The sequence below is a fragment of the Vicugna pacos genome, chromosome 2, assembly GCF_048564905.1.
Source record: "Vicugna pacos chromosome 2, VicPac4, whole genome shotgun sequence".
Classification (NCBI taxonomy): domain Eukaryota; kingdom Metazoa; phylum Chordata; class Mammalia; order Artiodactyla; family Camelidae; genus Vicugna; species Vicugna pacos.
Genome location: NC_132988.1, coordinates 95,572,411 through 95,596,980, shown reverse-complemented (window position 1 = coordinate 95,596,980; position 24,570 = coordinate 95,572,411). Strand labels below are relative to the sequence as shown.

The following is a 24,570-nucleotide window of genomic DNA, read 5'->3' as shown; positions in this document are numbered from 1 at the left end:
CCTGTAAGGGAAGGAAAGAAGCAGGCAGGGCAAGGGAAGAAATGGGAAAAACTAGGGTTTGAGCTCAGCCTGATACCTCAGGGAAGCTCTGAAGTGTGAGTACCAAGGGGGCTGGCTTTACACGCCTTCATCAGTTTGTCTTTGTGAATGTGGGGCTGTTCTAGGGGAGGGGGCGCTTACAGGCAGTTTTCTGGAGAATGACTGAGTGACGGGGGGTCCAGCCCAGGGAGACGGATTTGTTTTAGGAGTATTTTTGAGACTGGATGCTTCCCTCTGCTCACTCTTTTTTTCCTTCCATGCAGGCTTATCGTGCTTCACCTGTCTTCCATGGCGGACAACAGCCATTTGGTTTCTTTCGTCAAGTCTTTGGAGGAAGCCACGCTCAGCACCACTGCCTGCGTTGTACTGTATCATGAGAAAGACAACCCACAGAGAGTCGTTATTTTAGTGGTGCCTGCTAAGGATTTAAACCAGGTGCTTAGGAATTTGCGCTTGGAAGGGTTCAGTGGTCCTCCAGAGCCATCACGCCATTTCCAAGTGAAAGAAGGAGAACAACTTCTTTTAAGGTTTACTGGAAACATATTTGCTTCAAGTAAGTATATAAAAAAAACTTTTTGCATATTCTGTGGGCTACTGGCCACAAGCTTCAGAAGGAGCTCACTAAATGTGTTTTACTAAGCAAATCTTCAAAGGATTAAGTGGAGCCTTTGGAAAAGTAGGAATAGAGAAGAGACCTATGTACTTCTTCTTTTCCAGTCTCTTTCTTCTCTTTTCAGGGTATGCGTGTTCCTTTGTGCACAGACATTCTTTTAGAAAGTTTCCTCCGTAGTCACTGTATCTGAGTCCAAGCTAGGATCATCTCTTACACCAATGTAGCCACCTCCTAAATATTCCTCAGCTTTCACTATTAGCCACATGAAATGTATTTCCATACATTAACAACAGCGGTCTAAAAATATAAATCATACTTTATTACTCCCCTGATTAAAACTCTACAATTGCTTCCCATTCTACTTAAAACAATATCCAAACTCTTTATGTTGTCCTGCAAAGAATCCAGTCTGGGGTCAGTGGACTCCCACGAGAAGTGCCGTTAGCGCTATATTCCAGTACACTTGTCCTATTTATCATTCCATTCATTCTATTTTATATATTTAAAAGACCACCCTGAGAAGGAATCCAGAAGTTTCACCAAACTCCAAAAGCGTTCATGACACAAAAGCTGTTCAGAGCCCCAGATCTAGATGACACACCCCAGCTTCCCTTTTACATTTATCTTTATCTAGTGGTTTCTATTTCCATTATAAATCTTACCACAACCTGCAATTATTTTATTTACTTATCTGTTTACTTCTTTTCATTCCTATACTTAAGTTCCTCACTGGAATATAAATTCCATGGGGGCACGGACTGTGTCTTTCTTGCTGTACACCCCCGAGCCTGGAATGGAGCCCAGGACATCACTACATCATCACTACCATAAATAAATAAGTAGTGAATGAAGGAAGATATGACAACGTTGAGGAAAACAAACAGGGTCAATGATGATGAGAGGTGGCAGGAGAGGTGGGAAAGGTGAGGGAATGGACGAGACAGAAGAGATAAAAAGAGAGAAAGAGAAAGAGAAAAGGAAGCCGAAGGAGAACACAAAGAAAGCAGCTGTGAGAGAGAAGAGAGAAAAAGATCCTTGGGGGAGTTGCCAGCACAGCAATTTCTTTTTCATTCCTCCACCCCCCAGCCCTTCTAACTCCTTTCCTCAAGGTGGAATAAAATCTAACAGGTACACATGTAAGGATGAGGTGTGAAGGGAAATTCAGGAATGGGTTTTGTGGGGATTTCTGGTCCAGGGGTCTTGAGATAAACTTGATTGGTAATATTCTCTGTTTACTTATAAATTAGTATAGATTCCATTGATTTTTAAATAGTGCCCATTTTCTCTCTGATTCCAGAAATTACTCCAAGCTCCACTGGCTCTTTGCTCCCTCTTGCTTCAAAAAGCATGTGGCTTTGAAGCCGAGGCTGCCTTTTTTTCTAGTGTCTCAGAAATAAGTGAGAATCTAGGTGTCTCAGTTTGAAGTATCTCTTCCACTTTCATGTGCAGAGTTGCAGTCCTCTGGGCCAGCTGATGGCCACAGTGTGAGTGACAGAATGTCAGGAAAAGGGGAAGGGAAAGGAGAGGAGGGCGGGGAGGAAGGGTGGAAGAGATCCCTTCCTACTTGGCTTCCGGAGCAGAAACCACCCTGAGACAATCCCTCTAAGAAAACAGTCAAAACCTGGAAGTGTTCCACCCAAACTAATGATGCAAATGATTTCCTGTAATACTTGGGACAGCAGCTGTGTTTACCTCTGGCTATTTGTCTGTGAGATTCACAGAGAGAACCATGAGCCCTCATGGAAGGATGAAGTATCAGTTCTTTACTGAGGGTCTTGCTCCTGTTAGATGGAGAAAATCCAGTGAGGTTCCAGATAGAGCCTAGGTCTCTAGGAAAGGCAAAGCAGAAAGGATTCCAGCATCCTGCCTGACTCATTTTCCTTGAGTGAAGATGACTTCTCCATTCCTATATGGAGGAACTGCACACGTGCTGACTACCCCCAGGCACTCTTATTTTAGCAGATGCTCCACTCCCTACCACAGGCAATAGGACACTGAGCCCTTGCCTATGAGAAGCTCAGTAAACCTCTCTTGTTTAGGGCAGATCGTGTAAGGCAAGGGTAGAAGTGGGAAGACCAGTTAATGTGCCACTGCAGTGAACCAAGCAAGGGAAGATGGAAGCTTAGATGTGAAAGTGTTGAAGATCATGTCTGATACTTTCACCATCACTATCTTTGGCATAGACAGCTTGCCACAAGCATTTTTGCCATATAACTAACTGGCTGTAAGGCAATTTTGTTATAAAAGATACAATTAAAAAAATAAAAGGGAATTTAAAAGGACATAATATAACAGGAGAAATAAAATAACAAAATTTTAAAGATTGTATTGTGAAATAGAAAATATTTAAATACAATGAAAATGTGCATAGATTCATGGCAATGCTGCACAGATAACTGATTTTATTTTGTGGGCTGTACCTAAGATCTTATCTTCCAAGTCTTTTGTTCATGATATTTTAGACATTTTTTTAAAAAACTTGTTGATTGGTCTCCTTGTTTAGCATCACACTTTTTCTTATTTGCTAACACTTATCCTTCATTAAAAGAGATATCAGTTCCCAGATACAAGGATGCCTATTTGTAACTGAGCTTTGTGTTGCATTGTGAAAACCTTAGACATTGTGTGCCCTTGGCATACTGTCACATGTCCATTGATAGATGTTCCAAAGTTCTGTGGGAAATGGAGGTTCAACTTTGAGCTTGTCAGGCCCTTAGTCTCAGCCTCGTTCTCCCCCAATTTAGTATGTTTCAAAATGAGAAACCAATTTTTGGAGTAAATCATTGTCATCTGTCATGATTTTTTTGTTGTTGTTGTATATATCAAACCAAACTACTAGCCAGTTATTTTATCTTTTACAGTAAAATTGCCTTCTAGCCAGATATATGGTAAAATGTTTGTGGCAAAAATGCTTGTGGCAAAGATGTCTACAGCAAAGGTGCTTATGGTGAAAGTACTTAAAACTGGTGGAAATGTGTTAGAATATAGGAATATTCCGAGCCAGTGGTTCTCATAGGAGTCTTCTGGGTCTCCGGGTTGCTAGCCTGTCACCTCCTCATCTGACTTTTCTAAGCAAAAGCATACATTTCTGCATTTGTACTTCCTATGTCTTCAATGAAAAATAGTCTAATACTCATTAATGAGAAGAAAATATATTGCTATAAGAAATCTCTAGTACCTCACAAAATATAAATAAATTCTGTAGTTCTTTATATGACAAATATTTATTGTATAGCTGTTAGCCTACTATCCTTACTAGGAATTATACACATAATATGTTGAGGAGAAAGAGGTTCTCAAAAGGTTAGCTAATGATTGACTTCGTAATTTTAGTACGCAATAACAGCTTTTGGGTTGACTTCTCTAAATATGCCAGAGTGGGAGAAAAAGAATAAAACACTACAATTTCTTTGTGCTATTTGTCCTTTTATCAGTTCTCTTTTTTTTCTGTGACAAAGGATCTCCAAAATATAGTGTTATCTCTTTTTAAAAAATCTGCATAATGCTGTTTATAACACAAAATCATGCTATTTATTGTTAGTAAATCCTCAATAATTTCATCCTTATTTTATATGTAAGTATGACTCAGAGATTTGCATTACATATTTTTGTTTTTTAAAATCAACTGGCAATAAGAGGTAGATACATTTTATGTCTAAACTGAACCTACATTGCTATGCTTCTTCCTCAATCCTTATACACTGTATATAAATTATTCCTTATAAGTAATTATGTACATGGCAGGGAGTATCTTTCAAGGGGTGGAAGGAGAAATTTACTAAATTTTATTCTATTGTGACCAAAGTAGCAACAGATTTCTTGATAGTACTTTAGAGATATGGAAGCAGAAATGTGCCAGATGTTAGTTACCCCAGTGATCTAGAAACTCTAATTTACTATTTACTATTCCAGTGACTCCAAATGATTTTTCTTTTCTTTGTTTTTTCCTTTTTACCAGAGTGAAACTTAAGAAGGCAAACCCTGGCTAGCCATAACTGTCCTAGGATGTCCTAGGAATCTGTTTTGTTCAAGGAGCCAGATTGCCTGTAAAATAGAAATTTGTGCAAAGGAACATACTCCTGTACCTTCCCTAACCTGAGGTTATTCTAAGTCTAGATTTAACTGTGCTTTAGAAATTCACAAAAATGACCTCTAGCAGTTACAACAAGGAGACAGGTATTGGTGTCATCTACATCTCTTACTCTTGTTTCACTGGGCAAGATGGAAACCTTCCCATGAGAGAGAGAGAGAGAGAACTAAGGGGTTTTAATCTTTCAGACCTCTCAGAGCAGCAGGAAGCTGCAACTTAGGTATAGAAGTTTCATATTAACATTTCTTTAAAAATTTTAAATGGGTTGTTTTCTTGTCATACAAATTCAAAACAGTGGAAGAGTCCTGCTTCTTTCTTCTCATTTGCTATCACTGCTGTTATTTGTTGTGCCCTTATTATGTGCCAGGCCATGTGCCAATCATTCTACCTATATTATCTCATTTCATTCCAAAACAATGCTAGAAGATGAGTTTCATTTCTCTTGTTTTAAAGGTAAGGATATTAAGAAGTCAAGAAGTTCAGAGATGTAAAAGAAGTGGATAAATATGACAGGGGAGATTAATAGTAGAGGCTGAACTTGAGTCTAGATCTTTATGTTTCAGAAACATATCATAACTGCTAAACTGTAAAAGCTTACTTTTCAGTTTTGCAAAGGGTAATGTACTTTGCCTTAGGAAATATGGCAGTGTCTGTTGTACTTTGCAGTGACAGGATCAAATAATCCTGATTGTCATGGTAAAACCCCTGTGAGTGAAACATTATGTTCACTAAAGTGCCATTATTTTCAGTGGACAGTAGAGAAGACTTTTACATATCCTTGTTTGGGAGGAATTCACCAGGTTTTAATAGAAATTTTAGTAACTATTTAATCTAGTACTATTCCATTTGGAAGTTCTAGAACAGCACTGTATTCCTGCGATGGTGAAAATGCTTTATATTTGTACTGTTCAATAAGGCAGCTACTAGACAAATGTGTCTACTGAACACGTGAAACGTGACGAGTGCCTATGGAACTGAATTTTTCATTTTAATAAATTTTAACTTTAATTTAAAAAGCCAGGTGTTGCTAATGGCTACCATATAGGAGAGTGCTGTTCTAGAACGTCCATTGTGAGGTTGTGATAGTGGGAAACATTGTATGACTACTTAAAGGAAAGAAAAATATAATTCTTAAGGAGTGAAAATAATTTTTTAAGTAGAGAAAGAGTGGGATATACCCAATGGTTTCTTGTTATAACAAAATTGAATAGAAAAAGAAACTCAAAATTATTAGATCTAGAAGCAGCCAGAGAGCTCTTGGTTCAACCAGATGAATTGTTTCAGTATTCTGTAGTCTCAGCCTACTGCTGCCCTCTTAGGTTATGTTTTGACAAGAGGCAATTACACAAAAAGGACACATTTTGAAAAACAAATGATTATTTGGATTTTAAAAAATTAAGTAAGGAAACATACTATGTCTTCATAGTAACAAATGCATTTTACTTCTATTTAGGCAATGGGAAGGATTATGGAAAAGACTACAAGCTTATTTTTCATTTACAAAGGAAACCTAGACTGGAACTCCAAATCAAAGAGGTGGATGAATTTGGAAACTATAGCTGTCCTCATTATAAGGGCACCCTGGTAGTTTATAAAGTACCTAAAGAAAAGATAGCCCACAACTTGGATCAATCTCTTATACTTAATGAAAATCATTATCAGTTGCCAATTTGCAAATTACCATTGAGACTGCCAAAGGTGAGTTATTTTACTTTCATAATTACTGTGTTTGGTCAGTTCTTTATAATTATCTACCAGAATCAATACTGCAGACATATGGATACTCATGGTTAAAAGAAAAAATAGGAATAACATTGATAAGGAAGGAGTGGGTAGCTACAATTTTAAAGTGATAGATCACCTAATCAGAATTTCTACTTTCTTCCATATCAACTTTCTAATAGGAACAATTCAAGTTGGTCTGGTCCTGACAGTATATTGTTAATGACTATTGAAAAAAAATGTTATTAATTTTCTGTAACTGTATCTGAGCAACTAGAAAAGTCATTTATAAAAAACATTGAATATATTTCAGAACACAACATTTTAAGAAAAAATCATGTGGTGACTAGGAAAATGACATCAAAATATTTTGAATGAGACAAATCCTGCATATTTAAGAGTTAAATGAAGAGTTACTCTTCACTTCTGATTTTGTTTGAGTTCTTTTTTTCTTGGTTAGTCTAGCTAAAGCTTTGTCATTGTTGTTTCTTATCAAAGAACCAAATCTTCATTTCATTGATCTATTTCTACTGTTTTTTTCATTTATATGCACTATAATATTTATTTCCTTCCTCCTATTAACTTTGGACTTGTTTGTTCTTTTTCTAATTTCTTTAAGTATGAAGTAAGATTATTTATTTGTAATTTTTCTTGTTTCCTGAGGTAAGCCTGTATCATCATAAATTTTCTTCTTACAACTGCTTTAGCTGCATTCCATAGATTTTGGTATGTTGTGTTTCTGTTTTCATTTGTCTATATATTTTTTATTTTGTACTTAATTTCCTAGTGATCCATTGGTTGTTTACTAGCATGTTGTTTAATCTCTACATTTTTGTGATTTTTCCAGTTTCTTCTTGTAGTTGATTACTAGTTTCATGCCTTTTTTTTTTTTTTTTTTTGCTGGAGAATACGTTTGATAGGATTTCAATCTCCTTGAATTCACGGAGACTTCTTTTGTGGCCTAATGCGCAATCTAGTCTGAAGAAGTCTATGTGCACTTGAGAAAAATGTATATTCTGCTGCTTTTGAATGGAATGTTCTATATATACCTATTAGGTTCATTTTACTTAATGTGTTTTTTAAAGTTGATGTTTCCTTATTGATTTTTTGTATGGATGAACTATCCATTGATGTAAGTAGTATATTAAAGTCCCTTATTATTATTGTATTTCTGTCAATTTCTCCCTTTAGATCAGTTGATATTTGTTTTATTTATTTTGGTGCTTCTTTATTATGTGAATATATATTTATAAATGTAATACCTAGAGGAGAAATTACAACTTATACCACTAAAATAAAAAAGATTATAATAAACTACTACAAACAATTACACACCAAAAAACCTAGAAGAAATAGGTAAGTTCCTAGAAATGAGCAATCTTCCAAGACTGAATCATGAAGAAATAGAAAATATGAACAGATCGATTTCTAGTAAAGAAGATTGAAACAGTAATCAAAAACTTCCCAACAAACAAAAATCCAGGACCAGATGAATTCATGGGTGAATTCTACCAAACAGTCAAAGAATATATAATACCAATCCTTCTCAAACTCTTCCAAAAAGTTGAAAAGGAGTGAACTCTCCCAACCTCATTTTATGAAGCCAGTGTGACTCTGGTACCAAAACCAGACAAGGATATTACAAAAAAAGAGAAAGTTACAGGCCAATATCCTTGATGAACATAGGTGCAAAAATTCTCAATAAAATATTAGCAAACTGACTCCAATAATACATTAAAATAATCATATGCCATGATCAAGTGGGATTTATTCCAGGGATACAAGGATAGTTCAACATTCACAAATCAATCAACATGATGCATCATATTAACAAAATGAAGGATAAGAACCATATGATCATCTCAATAGAAGCAGAAAAGGAATCTGATAAAATTCAACATCCATATATGATAGAAACTGTCAGCAAAGTGGGTAAAGAGAAAAGGTACCTCAACATAATAAGAGTCATATATAACAAACCCACAGCAAACATCATTCTCAATGGTGAAAAGCTGAAAGCATTTACACTATGATCAGGAACAGGACAAGGATGCTCACTCTCACCACTTTTATTCAACTTAGTACTGAAAGTCTTAGCCATAGCAGTTAAACAAGAAAAAAAAAGGCATCCAAATCAAAAAATAAAATGTAAAACTCACTATTTGCACATGGTATAATACTGCATATAGAAAGCTCTAAAAATTCATGAAAAAACTGGAAGAACTAATATATCAATTCAGTAAAGTTTCAGAACACAAAATCAATATACAGAAAGCTGTGGCATTTCCATATACTAATAATGAACTAGCAGAATGAGAAATTAAGAAAGCAATCCCATTTACAATTGCAACCAAAAAAAAAAAACCTAGTAATAAATTTAACTAAGGAGGTGAAATACCTGTACACTAAAAACTGTAAGACATCAAAAAAAGAAATTGGTGAAGACACAAATAAATGGAATGATATCCTGTGCTCATGGACTGGAAGAATTAATATTATCAAAATATCCACACTAACTAAAGCAATCTACAGAGTCAGTGCACTCCCTAACAAAATTTCAGACATTTTTCACAGAACTAGAGCAAATAACTTTAAAATTTGTATGGAAACACAAAAGAACCCAAATAGCTAAAGCAATCTTGAAATAAAAAACAAAACTGAAGGGATCATGCTCCCTGATTTCAAACTATACTACAAGTCTACAGTAATCAAAACAATATGGTATTTGTCAAAAAACATACACATAAATCAGTGGAACAGAATAGAGAACCCAGAAGTAAACCCACACATATATGGAGAATTAATTTATGACATTGGAGCCAAGAACATACCACAGAGAAAGGAAAGTCTCTTCAATGAATGGTATTGGGAAAACTGAACAGTCACATGCAAAACAATAAAACTAGACCAGTATCTTATACCATACATAAAAATTAACTCAAAATGGATTAAAGACTTGAATGTAACACTGAAAATCCTAGAGGAAAACATAGGCATAACCTCTTGACATTGGTCTTAGAAATGTTTGTTTTTGGATCTGACTCCAAAGACAAAGGAAACAAAAGCAAAAATAAACAACTACATCAAACTAAAAACCTTCTGGGCAGTAGAGGAAATCATCATCAAAACGAAAAGGGAACCTACTGAGTGAGAAAAGATGTTTACAAATCATATGTTTGACAAGGGGTTAATATCCAAAATATACAAAGAAGGCATATAACACAACAATGAAAAAAACCCAAACAACTCAATTTAAAATGGGCAGGGGACCTAAATAGACACTTTTCCAAAGAAGACATACAGATGGCCGATAGGCATATTAAAAGATGTTCAACACCACTAGTTATTAGGGAAATGAGAATCCACACCACAATGAGTTATCTAAAAACTCTCAAGGTGGCTGTTATCAAAAAGACAAGAAATAAAAAGTGTTGGAGAGGATATGGAGAAAAGAGAACCTTTATACATTTTGCTGTTGGTGGGAATGTAAATTGGTGGGAATGTATTTGGTCTAAACAGTATGAAAAACAGTATGAAGAATTGAGAATATAATTACCATATGATCCAGCTATTCCATTTTTGGATATTTATCCAAAGAATACAAAATTACCAATTTGAAAAGATATATGCAGCCTATGTTTATTGCAGCATTATTTGTAATAGCCAAGATATGGAAACAACTCAAGTGTCCATACATGGGTGAATGGATAAGAAAGATGTGATACATATATACAATGGAATACTACTCAGCGATAAAAAAAGAATGACATCTTGCCATTTGCAACAACGTAGCTGGACCTTGAGAATATTATGGCAAGTGAAGTAAGTCAGACAGAGAAAGACAAATAGCATATGATTTCACTCATATGTGGAATCTAAAACACAAAACAAAACAAAAACCAAGTAATCAAACAAAGCAAAACAAAAAGAAACTCAGAAATACAGATATCAGATTGGTGACTACCACCCAGAAAGGAGGGAGGTTTTGGAAGGGTACACAAAATGTTTGAAGAATGTCACTTGATAGTTGGTAACTAGATTTTTGGTGTTGCTCACTTTGTACTGTATACAGATTTTGAATTGTAACGTTGTACACCTGAAGCATATATAATCAATTTTACCTAAATTAAAAAAAAAGTTACTTTTGTTTAAAATTCTTACTCTTATCAGGAAACAAACAAAAATTTAAATAATTTTCTTGCTGTACATACTATCTCTTTCAGTGATCCAGAACTTGTACTTCTAAACTACATTCTAATGAGAAATATAACTGAAAAATTTATTTTATTACTCCAGAGGAAGAACAAACTTTTTATCCTTTAAAGAAAACCAAGAATATTTTTCTGTGTTTTTACTTGTATTATGAACAGTAGCAATGTGGTTTTCACGGGGTTAGATTTTTGTACTGATTTTAAATAAATTACTAAGATAAGTAATTAATTTGACACATATTAATTGAACTTCTGAAATAGGGAATGAGCTATGCTAGACATTATGATAAATACAGAGCTTATATAGGATAATACATGTCCTAAAGCTGCATTTTCCATAATGATGGCCACTATCCACATGTTGTCCATGGAGCACTCGAAATATGGCTAGTCCAAATTGAGATGTACTATAAGAGTCAAATACACACTGGATTCCAAAGACTTGGCACAAAAAAGAAAATAGAAAAAATTTCAGTAATTTGTTTAAATTGTTTTCATTGTAAATGACAATATTTTGCTTATGCAGTTAAATAAAAACATATTACTAAACTTAGTCTCACCACCTCAAAATTTTATGTGGCTAAATAGAACATTTTAAATTATTTATGTATTTCAAACTATATTTCTATGGGACAGCATTGCTGTAAATATAATCTAGCAGAGTATGCCAAACATTTATACAAAGTCAACTTTGTAATACAGCAAATAATTAGACTCATAGTATCAACAGTGTACTAATAGTTATTCAGAGGAGGGTAATGGTTCTTCTGGAAGGTAAAATCCATAGAAGTTTCATGCTGGTTGTGCTATTTTATCTGAGCTTTGTTAAGTTGGTAGAGATTTGGCTATTGGAAAAAGTATGTTTGGCTGAGGAGATGGAATGAATTTGAGTGGGGATGGTAGGCATAACTTAGCAGGAATTCGTAAGTCATGTAAGAATGAAGCTGGAGGAATAACCCTCCCAGACTTCAGATAATACTAGAGAGCTACAGTAATCAAAACAGCATGAGATTGGCATAAAAACAGACATACGGATCAATGGAACAAAATAGAAAGCCAGAAATAAACCCACAGACCTAGGATCAATTAATCTTTGACAAAAGAGGCAAGAATATATAATGGAGAGAAGACAGTCTCTTTAGCAAGTGGTGTTGGAAAACTGGACAGCAGCATGTAAATCAATGGAGTTAGAACACTCTTTCACACCATACACAAAAATGAACTCAAAATGGCTTAAAGACAAGTATGAGACAAGACATGATAAACCTCCTAGAAGAAAATATAGGCAAAACATTCTCTGACATAAATCTTAGCAACATTCTCCTAGGGCAGTCTACCCAGGCAATAGAAATAAAAACAAAAATTAACAAGTGGGACCTAATTAAACTTATAAGCTTTTGCACAGCAAAGGAAACCGTAAGGAAAGCAAAATGACAACCTATGGAATGTGAGAAAATATTTGCAAATGATGTGACGGACAAAGGCTTAATTTCCAGAATGTATAAACAGCTCATACAACTTAAGAACAAAAAAAACAAACAAACATGAAATGAACCCAAAAATGAACAGAAGACCCAAAACAAGCAATTCTCCAATGAAGACATACAAATGGCTGAAAGGCATGTGAAAAAATGTTCAATATCACTAATTATCAGATAAATGCAAATCAAAACTACAATTAAGTATCACCTCAGACTAGCCAGAATGGACATCATTAAAAAGTTCATGAATGACAAATGCTGGAGAGAGTGTGGAGAAAAGGGAACCCTTCTATGCTACTGGTCAGAATGCAGTTTGGTACAGCCATTATGGAAAACAGTATGGAAATTCCTCAAAAAACTAAAAATGAACATATCAAATGATCCAGCAATCCCACTCCTGGGTATATATCTGGCGGGACCTCTAATTCAAAAAGATACATGCACCCCAATGTTCCTAGCAGCATTATATACAATAGCCAAGACATGGAAGAAAGCTAAATGTCCAACAGATGACTGGATAAAGAAGCTGTGGTCTATTTATACAATGGAATACTACTCAACCATAAAAAGAATAAAATAATGTCATTTGCAGCAACATGGACGGACCTAGAGATTGTCATTCTAAGTGTAGGAAGCCAGAAAGAGAAAGTAAAATACCATATACCATTTACATGTGGAATCTAAGAAAAGAAAAAAAGAAGACATTAATGAACTAATCTACAAAACAGAAACAGACTTGCAGACATAGTAAGCAATCTTATGGTTACTGGGGGAAAAGGGGTGGGAAGAGATAAACTTGGGAGATTAAAAAATTTCTTCTGTATAGCACAGGGAACTATATTCAATATCATGTAATAACTTTTAATGAAAAATAATATATTTATGTATATGCATGACTGGGACATTGTGCTGTACACCAGAAATTAACACATTGTAACTGACAATGGTTCAAAAAAAAATAAAAGAACCACTAGAATAATTTCTAAGATGCCAAAAGGCTTTCAAGTGATTTCCATGCATTGTGTCATTAATTCCTCACAAAAAAACCCTCTGAGGCATTATCATTGTTCTCATTTTACAAGAAACTCAGACATAGAAATTTTAGGCAACTTGCCCATGGACTCACAACTTCTTAAGTGTCGGAACTAGGATTCAAACTGAGAAAATATGCTTCACACAAGTGCAACCACTGTGTGCCGTTCCCTCTTTGCAGATAAAGCTAGGATTCTTAGTCAAAGATACAGGATGGATTCTAGGACCTTCAGGTTCTCTCTGGAAGTTGGCATGACAATTTCACTACACTATGCTCCAGTGCAGAGGTGATAGTAAAATTATTTAATACATGATAGGACATGGATTCTGGTCATTTGCACTGAAAGGAGCCATTTGATCTGAAGTGCAGGGTCCTGGAGACATTAACTCTTTACTTACTGTTTTGGGGGAAAACCTGGCATTCCTGGGAGGTTTGTGTAGGGTAGCAGAGTCTATTAAACCATTGATACTGAAAATCATTTATCAAGAAAAGCATAGCTAGAGAGGTGTATCCCCACCATCAGTGTCTCCTCTGTGCATTTTCATTTCCATCCTAGGGCATTTGCAGTGGCTGCCCCTGCGTTTGGGGGCTTCTTCCCTCTGATAGTCACATAGCTGGTTATTTTCCATCCAGGTCTCAGCTCAAGTATCACCCCCTTCACCCTACTCCTCCATCTCCTTATCTACAGTCACTCTTTAACCCCTGACTCTTTTAAAACTTACTTCGCAGCAATTACCATTCATTGAAATCATTAGATTTATTTACTTATTCATTACATTTCTACTTGCCTTTGCTCCCTGAGAAGGCAAGTCCATGAGGGAAGGACCTATTCCACCCTGTTCGGGCCCTGTACTCAGTGATTACAACCGTGCCCGGCACCTCGTAGGCACTCTGCGTATTTGTGACTGGAGGGATGAGGGGAGGGCTGTAGAGTTCATTAGATTCTACATGTTTAAGAACTGTTGACTTAAAGGAATGCTTGAGTAGTCCCAGATCAGTGGTGTAGAGCCTGGCTGTACAAACGCTTAGCTGGCAGGCCAAGGGGTAATTTGGATCAACATGAAGATTTGAGAGCAGAGGAAGGTTACATCGGGGTGCTCTCTCAACAGCTAGATTTAGCGCTTTACTTCCTGAGGTCACTATGTTGATATGATGCTGTGGGGTGCCCGGAGGGAGACCAGTGAGGGCGGCTGTCGGAATTCTCTGGCAGGAGGTGGTGAGCACCTCTCTGTGATGATGGTAGACAATGGAATGAAAGGCCTTTAGGTGAGAGAGGACAGACTTGAGGTACCAAATATGAAACAAATCCATCTTTCAGTCTGCAGTATTTTCTCTGTGGCCCGACTTCATGAATTCATTAATCAAATTAGCCAAGCTAGATAATTAAGGGGTTTATATAGCTTTTCCTCAATGAAAGTCCCATTCAGTGATTGTCCCTGTCTTTTGCATGAGCTCTTCTCTGCTTTGATTCTAGAGCAGCACTCTCCATCTGCTTGCCTGAGCAGTTCCTCCTGGTCATCTCTCACAGCTCTGCTGAAGTGTGACTTCTCCCTGGAAGCCCTCCCTGACCCCTGCTCCAAGTTAGCTGTTCCCTGCATGTGTTTCCACAATGTTCTATACTTTCCCCCATCACTGTAGTTACCGTATTTTATCATAATCACTAGCCTTCCAATAGACAAGTGTTTCTCAACCTTTTTTGTTTTCCCTCCTAAGGAGTCTCTAAACTATATGTCTGTTTATGTATTATATGTGTATCTATATTTTATACATTAAAAGTTTAAACTTTTTTGTCTTGCCCCAGAGTAAATTTTCTCTCCTTGAGGGTGATGTTAGTTTGGTTGGGAATGTGGGCAATCAACCATGCAGGCACATCCACTGTCTTGCTCAGCTTGTATGGTCAGTGCCAGGCACGTAGTACACACTTGAAAATTATTTGTGAGTAATTAGATAAAGGAGACAATTTTTCATAACTTAACATTGCCCAACCTTGAAATTTATCATCTTGAAACTATACTGGGATTTAAAAAAATTACGTTTTAAATGCCTGCTGCCTTTCATATATGAATCTGCTGCTAATGTCATTTTTTTTTTCCTTCTGGATAAGTTTGTATAGGGTTTTCCAGAGTCACTTTTTGGGCCCTTTCTCATGCCTAAACTAAGTCTTTACAAGTAAGTTTGTTGGTGTTGAGAAAGAATCTGTGGCTAGAGAAAATTCTCCTCTTTTAAAACTAACATACCTAAATGGGAACTGAAACCATGACCTCTATTTTTATGAGAACAGACTTCTTCCATAAAGTTTAGAATTTTAAAAAATCCATCTCAGCTAGGCAGTATTAGAATGTGCTATTTTTTCAGGAAATGGAAGTAGCCATAAAAGGTGGAGCTCGGCATTAATGAACACTATATTATGCATACATTTATAGATGTAGCATCAATGAGGGGAAGGCATCTGTCAAAATTAAAACTGTTTTCCACGGAGAAGGCAAGCAGGAAATATTCATATGTATGTATATGGATATAAACACACATACATTCACATACAAATAATTCCAAGGTGTGGCCTTAATGTACTATGCCTGTTTACCAAAGAAGTGAATATATCACCCATTACTTCATGCTTGTGAGGCTCTCTGTTCATCTTATTCTTCAGCCTCCACCTTCCATTCAGTCCTCTATTAATTCATTCAACAAAGACTTCCTGCATCCATGGGCCACGCACACGGTGTTTCTGTCCATGCATGGTCTCATTCTTCCCTTCCCTCTCTATGGACTATTTTCATCTCAGAGGGCAGAGTGAGCTTTTGAACCATCAGTCAGATTACCTCCTGCCTCTGCTCCAAGCCCTGCAATGACTATCAGTTTCACTCAAAGTCAAAGATTCTAAATGAACTTGGCCCCACTGACTCTAGGGCATTCCTTTCCATTGTCTTCTCTTCACTTAACTGTAGGCACAACAGCTCTCTGGCTGTCTGGAACTTGCCACCTATCCATCGGCTTTGGGTTTTTGTATTAGCAGTTCCCCTGCCTGAAGTGCTCTTCCAACCATCAGATACCTGCATGGCTAACACCTTCATCTCCTTTAACGTGATCAAATTTCACCTTCTGAGGCTTACCTTGATTCTGTTTCTTATTTCAGTCTGTTCCTACCCACACAGCCTGACACTCCTTACCTTGCTCTGATTTTCTCCTTTCCTCTAAAACATTGTTACCTTCAAGCACGTATTTCCCCATTTATTATGTTTATCGTAGGAGCACCTCCATCCTACAGCTAGGACATAAGCTCCTTGAGGGCAAGGAACTTTATCTGTTTCGTTCACTAATGAATCACAAGGACCTAGAAGAGTGTCTGGCATCTGTTAGGTGCTCAATAAATGTTTGTTGAATGGATGAATTCATGAAGAGAGCTTGCATTTTAAATACCAAAAGCGTGAAGAGGAAAGTAAGAAGTGTCAAGAAGAAAAGTAAGTTCACATCAGAGGGTTGTCAGAGCTGGCAGTGCACACTTATAGAAGGGATGGCCAGTGAGGGCTTCACGGTGGAGGTGATTTCTGGGCTGAGGAGCTATGGTGACAAGAAGCCTATGTGCTTGTGTGGCCAGAAAAGCACATTGGGAGGCAAACAGCAAGTTCCAAGACTGGACTGGGCATCAGTGTCTCATCAAAGACTCAAAGGAAGACCATTACGGTGAATGCACACATGAGGAACAGAGAAAGGTGCTGAGGCTTGAAAGATAAAGAGGCCCTGGTGATAGTTCAGATTTCAACAGGATCTGAAAACAGTCATAAAATCAATATATGTGAAAATGTATGGCTGAGAAGAATGATGATTTATCTCTGAACTTTTCCTAGGTTGTGCTTCAAACTTCCTCTTGTTACAAACATATTCAGGCGAATTCAGTTCACCTTATGTCTATTTGTGCTTTGACAGAAATAAGGCAAGTTTCAAAGAACTGTCAAAGACTTTTTAGGTGGCAGGAAGTGGTGTGCGTATGTGCTTCTGAAATCACGTCACATAGGTGACTGTCTGTGCTGTTAGGTTATTTGCACCAGCTTGAGTTGTGACTGCTTTTGACTCTTCCTGTCTGCTCAGAGGCTTTGCTTTGAAGGAGAGAAGGGCTCCAGGGGGCTGTTTCTGTGGGACTCTGACCGAGGCTGCAGTGTTCCAGTCATACCTAACCTATATATTTACGTGAGCCATCCGTTGGCCCAAGTTTTGCTTAGCCTGAACTTCCTCTTTTTCTTTTTTAAACTGATCTCCTGACATGTGATTTCTAGTAAATAATGATACTGCTTCAACACTGAATTCTCACCACATTAAGTAACTTGCTGTGTCAAAGGGAGGAAGCAGGCAGAGGCTGGTGTCACATCCAGTTCTTCAGAATCACCACTTTCTCACCACTTTGGACTTTCATTACCATCTCCCTGCCCTGCCAGGGTTGACTTTCTTTTCTATCTGATTTTTCCTTCCTAACCACATGGAAACCTAAAGAACAATCCTGGCTAAATAAATGAGAAGATTCCAAACTATTGCAAATGTTTGCATTCAGAGGCACTTCAGTTGTACTTAGGATTTTTCATTGTAGTAACTTACAAAATTATATTAAGGTTCAAAAATGAAATGGAATTTATAACCCTTATGGTAGCTATTAAGAAAGGAGGTTAAGAAAAATATAGACTTTTAAAAATCCTTTAAGAGAAATCAGGGTTGTGTCTGTTGTGGGAAATGGTGAATCTAAAATAGCAATAGGGAATTTTAAATAGTAATTTAAACATTTTTTGGTAACTTAGTTTTATGCTTTCTACACTACAGTTAATTCCAATAATGTGTACGGTACTTCATCCTCCACCCCCTACCAATTATAGAAGAAAGTCATTTGAATCTTGAGAAGGAGAGATATCATGTCAATTTCTTTAACCCGGGAAAACTTCAAAAGCCACCTCACTCTTTGCAGTGATTCAGTTCTAGCACTCCTTGGCTCTGCCTAGACATGTCCTCCCTGCCTGTCATCTAACCTTCCTCTAAGCCATCAGAAAGACCTTCAAAGACACAGTTTTGACCATGTCACCAAAAACTGATTTTATATTGTACATGAGATGTGAAAGGGAGAAAATGAACAAAACTAGTTTAGTCAGCAACAGGATCCTCTTCTTTTCTGGGAAGTGCTTTGCCCACCAATTTAATCAGAAGAGAATCTTGCCCTCTCTTTTCCTCCTCCTTCCTCTTATTCTTCCCCCTTCCTTTTCTTTCCCTCTCCCTTCTTCTCCTCTTCTCCCCGCATCTCTTCCCCTCCCTTCCCCTTTCTCCTTCTCTGTTCCTCCTCCTCCTTCCTCCTTCACCCGCTGTCCATAAAAGGGAAGGTTTTCTCTGCTCAGTCAGCAGTATAACTAAACCAGGAATTGTGCACTATATTGATGTGTTTGCATTTATTCTGTTAAAATTATAACATTTAATAAGTGAAAAGTGATGTCCATTAATTCTGACAATTTGCTAGTTCATGAACTGCAACTGGTTTTTTTTGTAGATATAGCAGCAAACATATCAATTAACAAATACTGATTAAGTGCCTACTATATATGAGACATTATGTAGGGCCTTAAAAGAAAGTAATACCTGTCAAAGTCCCAGTTTTCCAGGAAACCACAGTCCAGTTCAGGAAATAAAACATAAACACTTTAAAAGTTGTAAAACAATGCAAAAGATAAATAATAGTTGAATACAACAATACAGTAATATCGTAAGACAGGAAGTGCTGATAAATTGCAAATAAATGACTGAGATGGTAAGTGCTGGGATATTTCAGAGAAGGCAGGAATTCCAGTGGGCTGAGGTGACCTGGGGACACTTTACAGAGCAAGAGAGTTGTAGAGGATGATTCGTTCTGGAGAGGAAGAGAGAAGGAGGAGTGGGATCCACACAAGGGGGATGACCTGAGCTGAAACTTGGAAGTCTAAAAAAAATGACACAAAGGAACTTATTCACAAAACAGAAACAGATTCACAGACGTGGAAAACAAACTTACTGTTGCCAAAGGAGAAAAAGGATGAGGGAGGGATAAATTGGGAGTTTGGTATTAACAGATACAAACTACTATATATAAAATAGATAAACAACAAGGATCTACTGTAATAACCTATAATGGAAAAGAATCTGACAAAGAATATATATATATATGTATATATATATAAATATGTATGTGTATATGTATATACACATGTGTATGTACCTGAAACATTTTGCTGTACATCTGAAACTTACACAACATTGTAAATCAACCATACTGTGATAAATTTGCAACAAGGATAAGTTGTATAGCACAGAGAATTATAGTTATCTGGTAGTAACTTTTAATGGAGTGTAATCAGTAAAAATACTGAATCACTATGCTGTACATGTAAAACTAACACAATATTGGAACTAAACTATACTTCAATTAAAAAGTAATGAAGTAAAGGGGAAAAAAAGAAGTTGCAAAGCACAAAGCACGCTTCAAGAAAGGACAATGAATAGATCTGTGTGGCTTGAGTAAAATATTTGGAAAAATCATACTGGAGATACGTTGGGGAAAAGTTATGGAGGATTCTGAATGCCTTGTTTAGGTCATCCAAATGTTTCTGTGAAATTGTTATGGGGGGTCCTTTTTGTCAAAATTTGTCAAAAGGATGTGACTCATTTCATAATATAGAGATCATGTGCAAAGCAGAGATTCACATCCGAGATTCTTAGGGTATGAGGAAACAACACAATCTCTCAGCTGCTGTGCTCTTGGAATGAGTCTAGCCATAACTGAGGATGGAGCAGCAGGTATCTAGCTAGTTTTCATCGAGCATCTTTTATCCTATAAGTAGTGGCAAGCCCTTGGAAAATTTTAACCAGGAGGGCAACATGATCAAATTTTGTTAGCATATCATTGTGATAGCCTATAAGGATAAATCAGAAAGAGGTGAGCTTAGCAACAGTAAAATAAAGGGCTAATGAAGTTGTCCACGGAAGAGATGATGATGGCCTGATGTTCAGACCACGGCAGTAATGATAGAGAGAGCACAAGTCGGAGAGGGATTTAGGATTTGAGATCAACTGGACTCGGTGAAAGAGTGAATACGAGTAGGGACCGGGAGACAGTGGAAGTTGTGGACTGGGCGCTTCCTAGGGTGGCTCCCAGGACACAGGTTTGAGCTATGGTCCTATGATACAACGGAGTGTTTCACTAACTAGTTTAGAAGTGTGTTCAGACTTGCATTTCATCTCTGTTCCCCCTAATATTGCCCTATCCAGTGGCTGATTATAAATTCTCTTTGAAGGCCTATCACCGACCCCATTTTCTATCTAGATCACACAACAGATGAGGTATTTTTTTTTCAAAAACAGATAATGACTTTTCACTCTTCTCCTAAAACTTCTCAGTTGGCTCAGACTTTATGTCTATTGATCAAAGTCCAAGCCACTTACCCTGGCATTTAAGGCCCTTCACAACCCCCTCTAACTCATTCCTACTGCATTTACCCAACTAATATCTTTTGCTGCAGTTCCACTTAAGATCTCATTTGTTTTACACATTATGGTCTTAATTTCCTCAGAGGCTCTTCCCAGAGCTGCCCTTGTGACAGCACTGACTTCGCTGTATGATCATCTCTTTAGAAGAAGACTAAATTTCCAAGGCAGAATTAGGTACTACAGAGGTATGTATTAACTAAAGCCCTGGATACATACTAACGTATGGTCTGTTATAATTTTAATTTGTGTAATAATAAAGGTAATGATAACTAATATTGTTATTTCTTGCTACTAACTTGATAAAGCACTTACACATATTGACTCATTTGCTGAACAGGTAGATGGTTGAATCAACTGAGGCACAGAAAGGTTTGCTCAAAAGGAAACAGCTGGAGAATGGCAGTGTTACTGTTTGAACCCAAGTTAGTCTGGTTCCATTGGTGGCACTCCCAATCTCTGTACCAGTGTTTCCTTTTGTGACTGAGTTCGTCAGGGCTGGGAGCACAGCTCATCCAATTTTGTAATCCCATCTCTAGGACACATTCAATAGTATTTTGTTGAACTATTAAAGAATAAATGAATGCATGCTGGGAAAATTGATAAAGCAATTAAAGGTGGAGACTTAATAGCTGACAAAAGCTTTACCTGTTTCCTTTCCTAGGTAATAGTTACATTTAGCAGAAGCCTTTCATGCCGACAAGCGAATGACTAATGTGGGGATTTCACACACTGGCCAGACATGGGAGGAAGATGTTTGTGGCTATCCAGGCCTTTCCCAGTACATTCATATCACTCTTTCTGTCAGAAAGGATATTCCTATCTATAAGCCAAAAAAAAAAAAAAAAGGACAGGAAATTTTAAAAAGTCTGTTAGGATATTCTAGAAAGAACTTTGCTTAGAGTTGAATAGGAAGCTCGACAGGTCTTCATAACTGACAGAAACTTGTTAGGATTATAATTTTAGAATAGAACAGTAAAGGAATGAGGTGGAAGTTTATGCAAGTTCTAACAGTGTTGTATGTCTTTAATTTGTTGAGTTGCTTTTTAAAATCAATAAGGTCTCCCACATGGCTGCATTTACGGATCAAAGAATCTGCTTTTGCCAGAATTGCTTGGAATAGTGAGCAAAGTTTTAAGCATATTCACAATAGCTACCATTGATGGAGAGCTTGGTTAAGTGTCAGACATGTTTGAAGCATTCCATATACATGATGTCATTTAATCCTTCCTGCAATCCCATGTGGTATGTATACTGCTTTGCCCTTTGTTAGATAAAACGTGAAACTGAGACATTAATTTGGAAATGAGGTTTATCTATTCCAGATTGCTTTTGACAACTTTTCTTGACTGACTCCACGTGTATTCCATATATATTTCCTGACTTATCCAGAACTTTCCTCACTTTATCCCTGCAGCTGTGCCCAAAAGCCCCTTCCTGTTGTCTGTTCCAGCTGCTTGGATCAATTGGGGTTTCTTGAATTGGTCTATCTGGTTTCCAGGGTCCTAAGCTGTCTTCTTTTGTGACTGACTCCTTCAAAGGCTGAAAGATATTTTAATTCCTTCCTCTTGACAAAGCCATAATCAAACTGAAGCTTTAAAAAAAAGTCATTTTCTAAGAAGCAACTGAAAAAATAATGAATAAACAAAATGTAAGTTTGGCTGTAGTAAAAGGTGCAGGGTTTAAAACTGAGAAAGACCTGAGCTAAACAATGATATGAATGGGCGTGTCTTCTGGGATTGATAACAGCCTGACTTCTTTTCCAAAAATCTTAATTCCTAAATATATTGCACATGAGACTCCTCTGGGTCAGCTCTACTTGCTCTAAACTCAGTTCTTTTTTCCACACTAAACTTACTTCTCTGTGGGTTTATGCTGGTCTTCAGATCTTTCTATGTAAAAGCCTTTCCTTTTATTGTGAGGACCAAGCCTTCAGGAAGTTTAACACTGAATGTGCAGTTATAATAATATCCGTGATTAATACAGCCACAGGATGTTTACTGACTGATGCTGGTGTCTTTTAATCTATATATGTTTATTTTAAAAGCTGTGTGTGTATGTGGCTAATTGCAAAGGCACACAGAAATAGAGAAACCATACAATGAATCTATATGGATCCACCACCCATCATTTCTGCCATTCCTCTTCCGTCTAACAGGTTTTGTTTGTTTGAGTATTTTAAAGCAAATCATAGCTATTCTATCATTTTACTTGTAAATAATCCTATATGTTTCTCTGAGAGGCAAAGACTTTTAAAACAAACAAACAAACAAACAACCACAAACCACTGCAAAACCTAATAAAATTAGCAGCTATCACTTAACAGCATCTTCTATCCCATCCATGTTCTATATTCATCTACTGACTCACTTTTCTCTTTTTACAGTTAATTTTCAAAAACAAGGTTTAAAAAGTATTCACACATTTCATTTGGTTTGTGGGCCTCCTCCATCATTTGCTGAATTCTCAGTGTAGGTAACGTCCTTTACAGACATTTCACTCTAGCCTTGTAGCGTACGTCAGAGGTAGGAACCATCATCTCTGTTTCAAAGAACTTAGCCAGAGCGTTTAGTTGGCTTGCCTAGGCTTACATGACTTCTCAGGGGCAGAGGCTGTGCGAGGATCTGGAATTTAAAGGCATTTCTCTTTATGCTCTTTCACTTCCCCCATTCCTTGCACAGGTCAGAGCTTTTGTTTCCTTGTATTTTCCACTTTTATCACTACGTTATATTGCCTCTCGTATTTTTTGCCCCCTTCAAAATGTTTAGCGCAAATCTAGATCTCCCAGAAAGCCAGAGTGGTTGTACCTTTTGTTGAAGCTAAGCTTTGGAATAGAGCAACTGTAGCTTTGGATGGCGGTTTCCTTTTTTATTTGGAACTTTTCAGCTCCTGAGGCAGAAGCAGACTTTCTGCATCATCTTGGTTGTAAGTGCAGAGTTACTTCTTCTTTTTTTTTTTTTTACATGTACACATACCTACCAATTCACAAAGATTTTTTTATTGAAGTATTGTTGATTTACAATGTTGCATTAGTTTCTGGTGTAAAGCATAGTGATTCAATTATATATATGTACATATATTCTTTTTCATTATAGGTTATTACAAGCTATTCAATGTAGTTCCCTGGGCTATGCAGTAGGATCTTGTTGTTTATATATTTTGTATATAGTAGTTTGTATTTTTTTTTTACATTTACTGAATTGTAAGTTTTTTTTAACATTTTTATTGATTCATAATCATTTTACAGTGTTGTGTCAAATTCCAGTGTTCAGCACAATTTTTCAGTCATTCATGGACATATACACACTCATTGTCACATTTTTTTCTCTGTGTTTTATCATAACATTTTGTGTATATTTCCCTGTGCTATACAGTGTAATCTTGTTTATCTATTCTACAGTTTTGAAACCCCAGTCTATCCCTTCCCACCCTCTACCCCGCCCCCCATCCCGGTAACCACAAGTCTGTATTCTCTGTCCATGAGTCTATTTCTGTCCTGTATTTATGCTTTGTTTTTGTTTGTTTGTTTGTTTTTGTTTGTTAGATTCCACATATGAGTGATCTCATATGGTATTTTTCTTTCTCTTTCTGGCTTACTTCACTTAGAATGACATTCTCTAGGAGCATCCTTGTTGCTGCAAATGGCGTTATGTTGTCGGTTTTTATGGCTGAGTAGTATTCCATTGTATAAATATACCACCTCTTCTTTATCCAGTCACCTGTTGATGGACATTTAGGCTGTTTCCATGTTTTGGCTATTGTAAATAGTGCTGCTATGAACATTGGGGTGCAGGTGTAGTCCTGAAGTAGATTTCCTTCTGGGTACAAGCCCAGGAGTGGGTTTCCTGGGTCATATGGTAAGTCTATTCCTAGTCTTTTGAGGCATCTCCACA

The 24,570-nt window shown here is 36.9% G+C and overlaps 1 protein-coding gene across 1 annotated transcript in view; it reads left to right on the top strand.

Annotated features, from left to right (window-relative positions):
- DTHD1 (death domain containing 1) overlaps window positions 1–24,570 on the top strand; it is a 69,462-nt gene that overhangs the window by 33,647 nt on the left and 11,245 nt on the right. Inside the window, exons 7-8 of the mRNA XM_006209783.3 lie at window positions 303–592; window positions 6,196–6,440. Coding sequence (XP_006209845.3) covers window positions 303–592; window positions 6,196–6,440 — 535 coding nt within the window. The remainder of the gene's footprint in view (window positions 1–302; window positions 593–6,195; window positions 6,441–24,570) is intronic.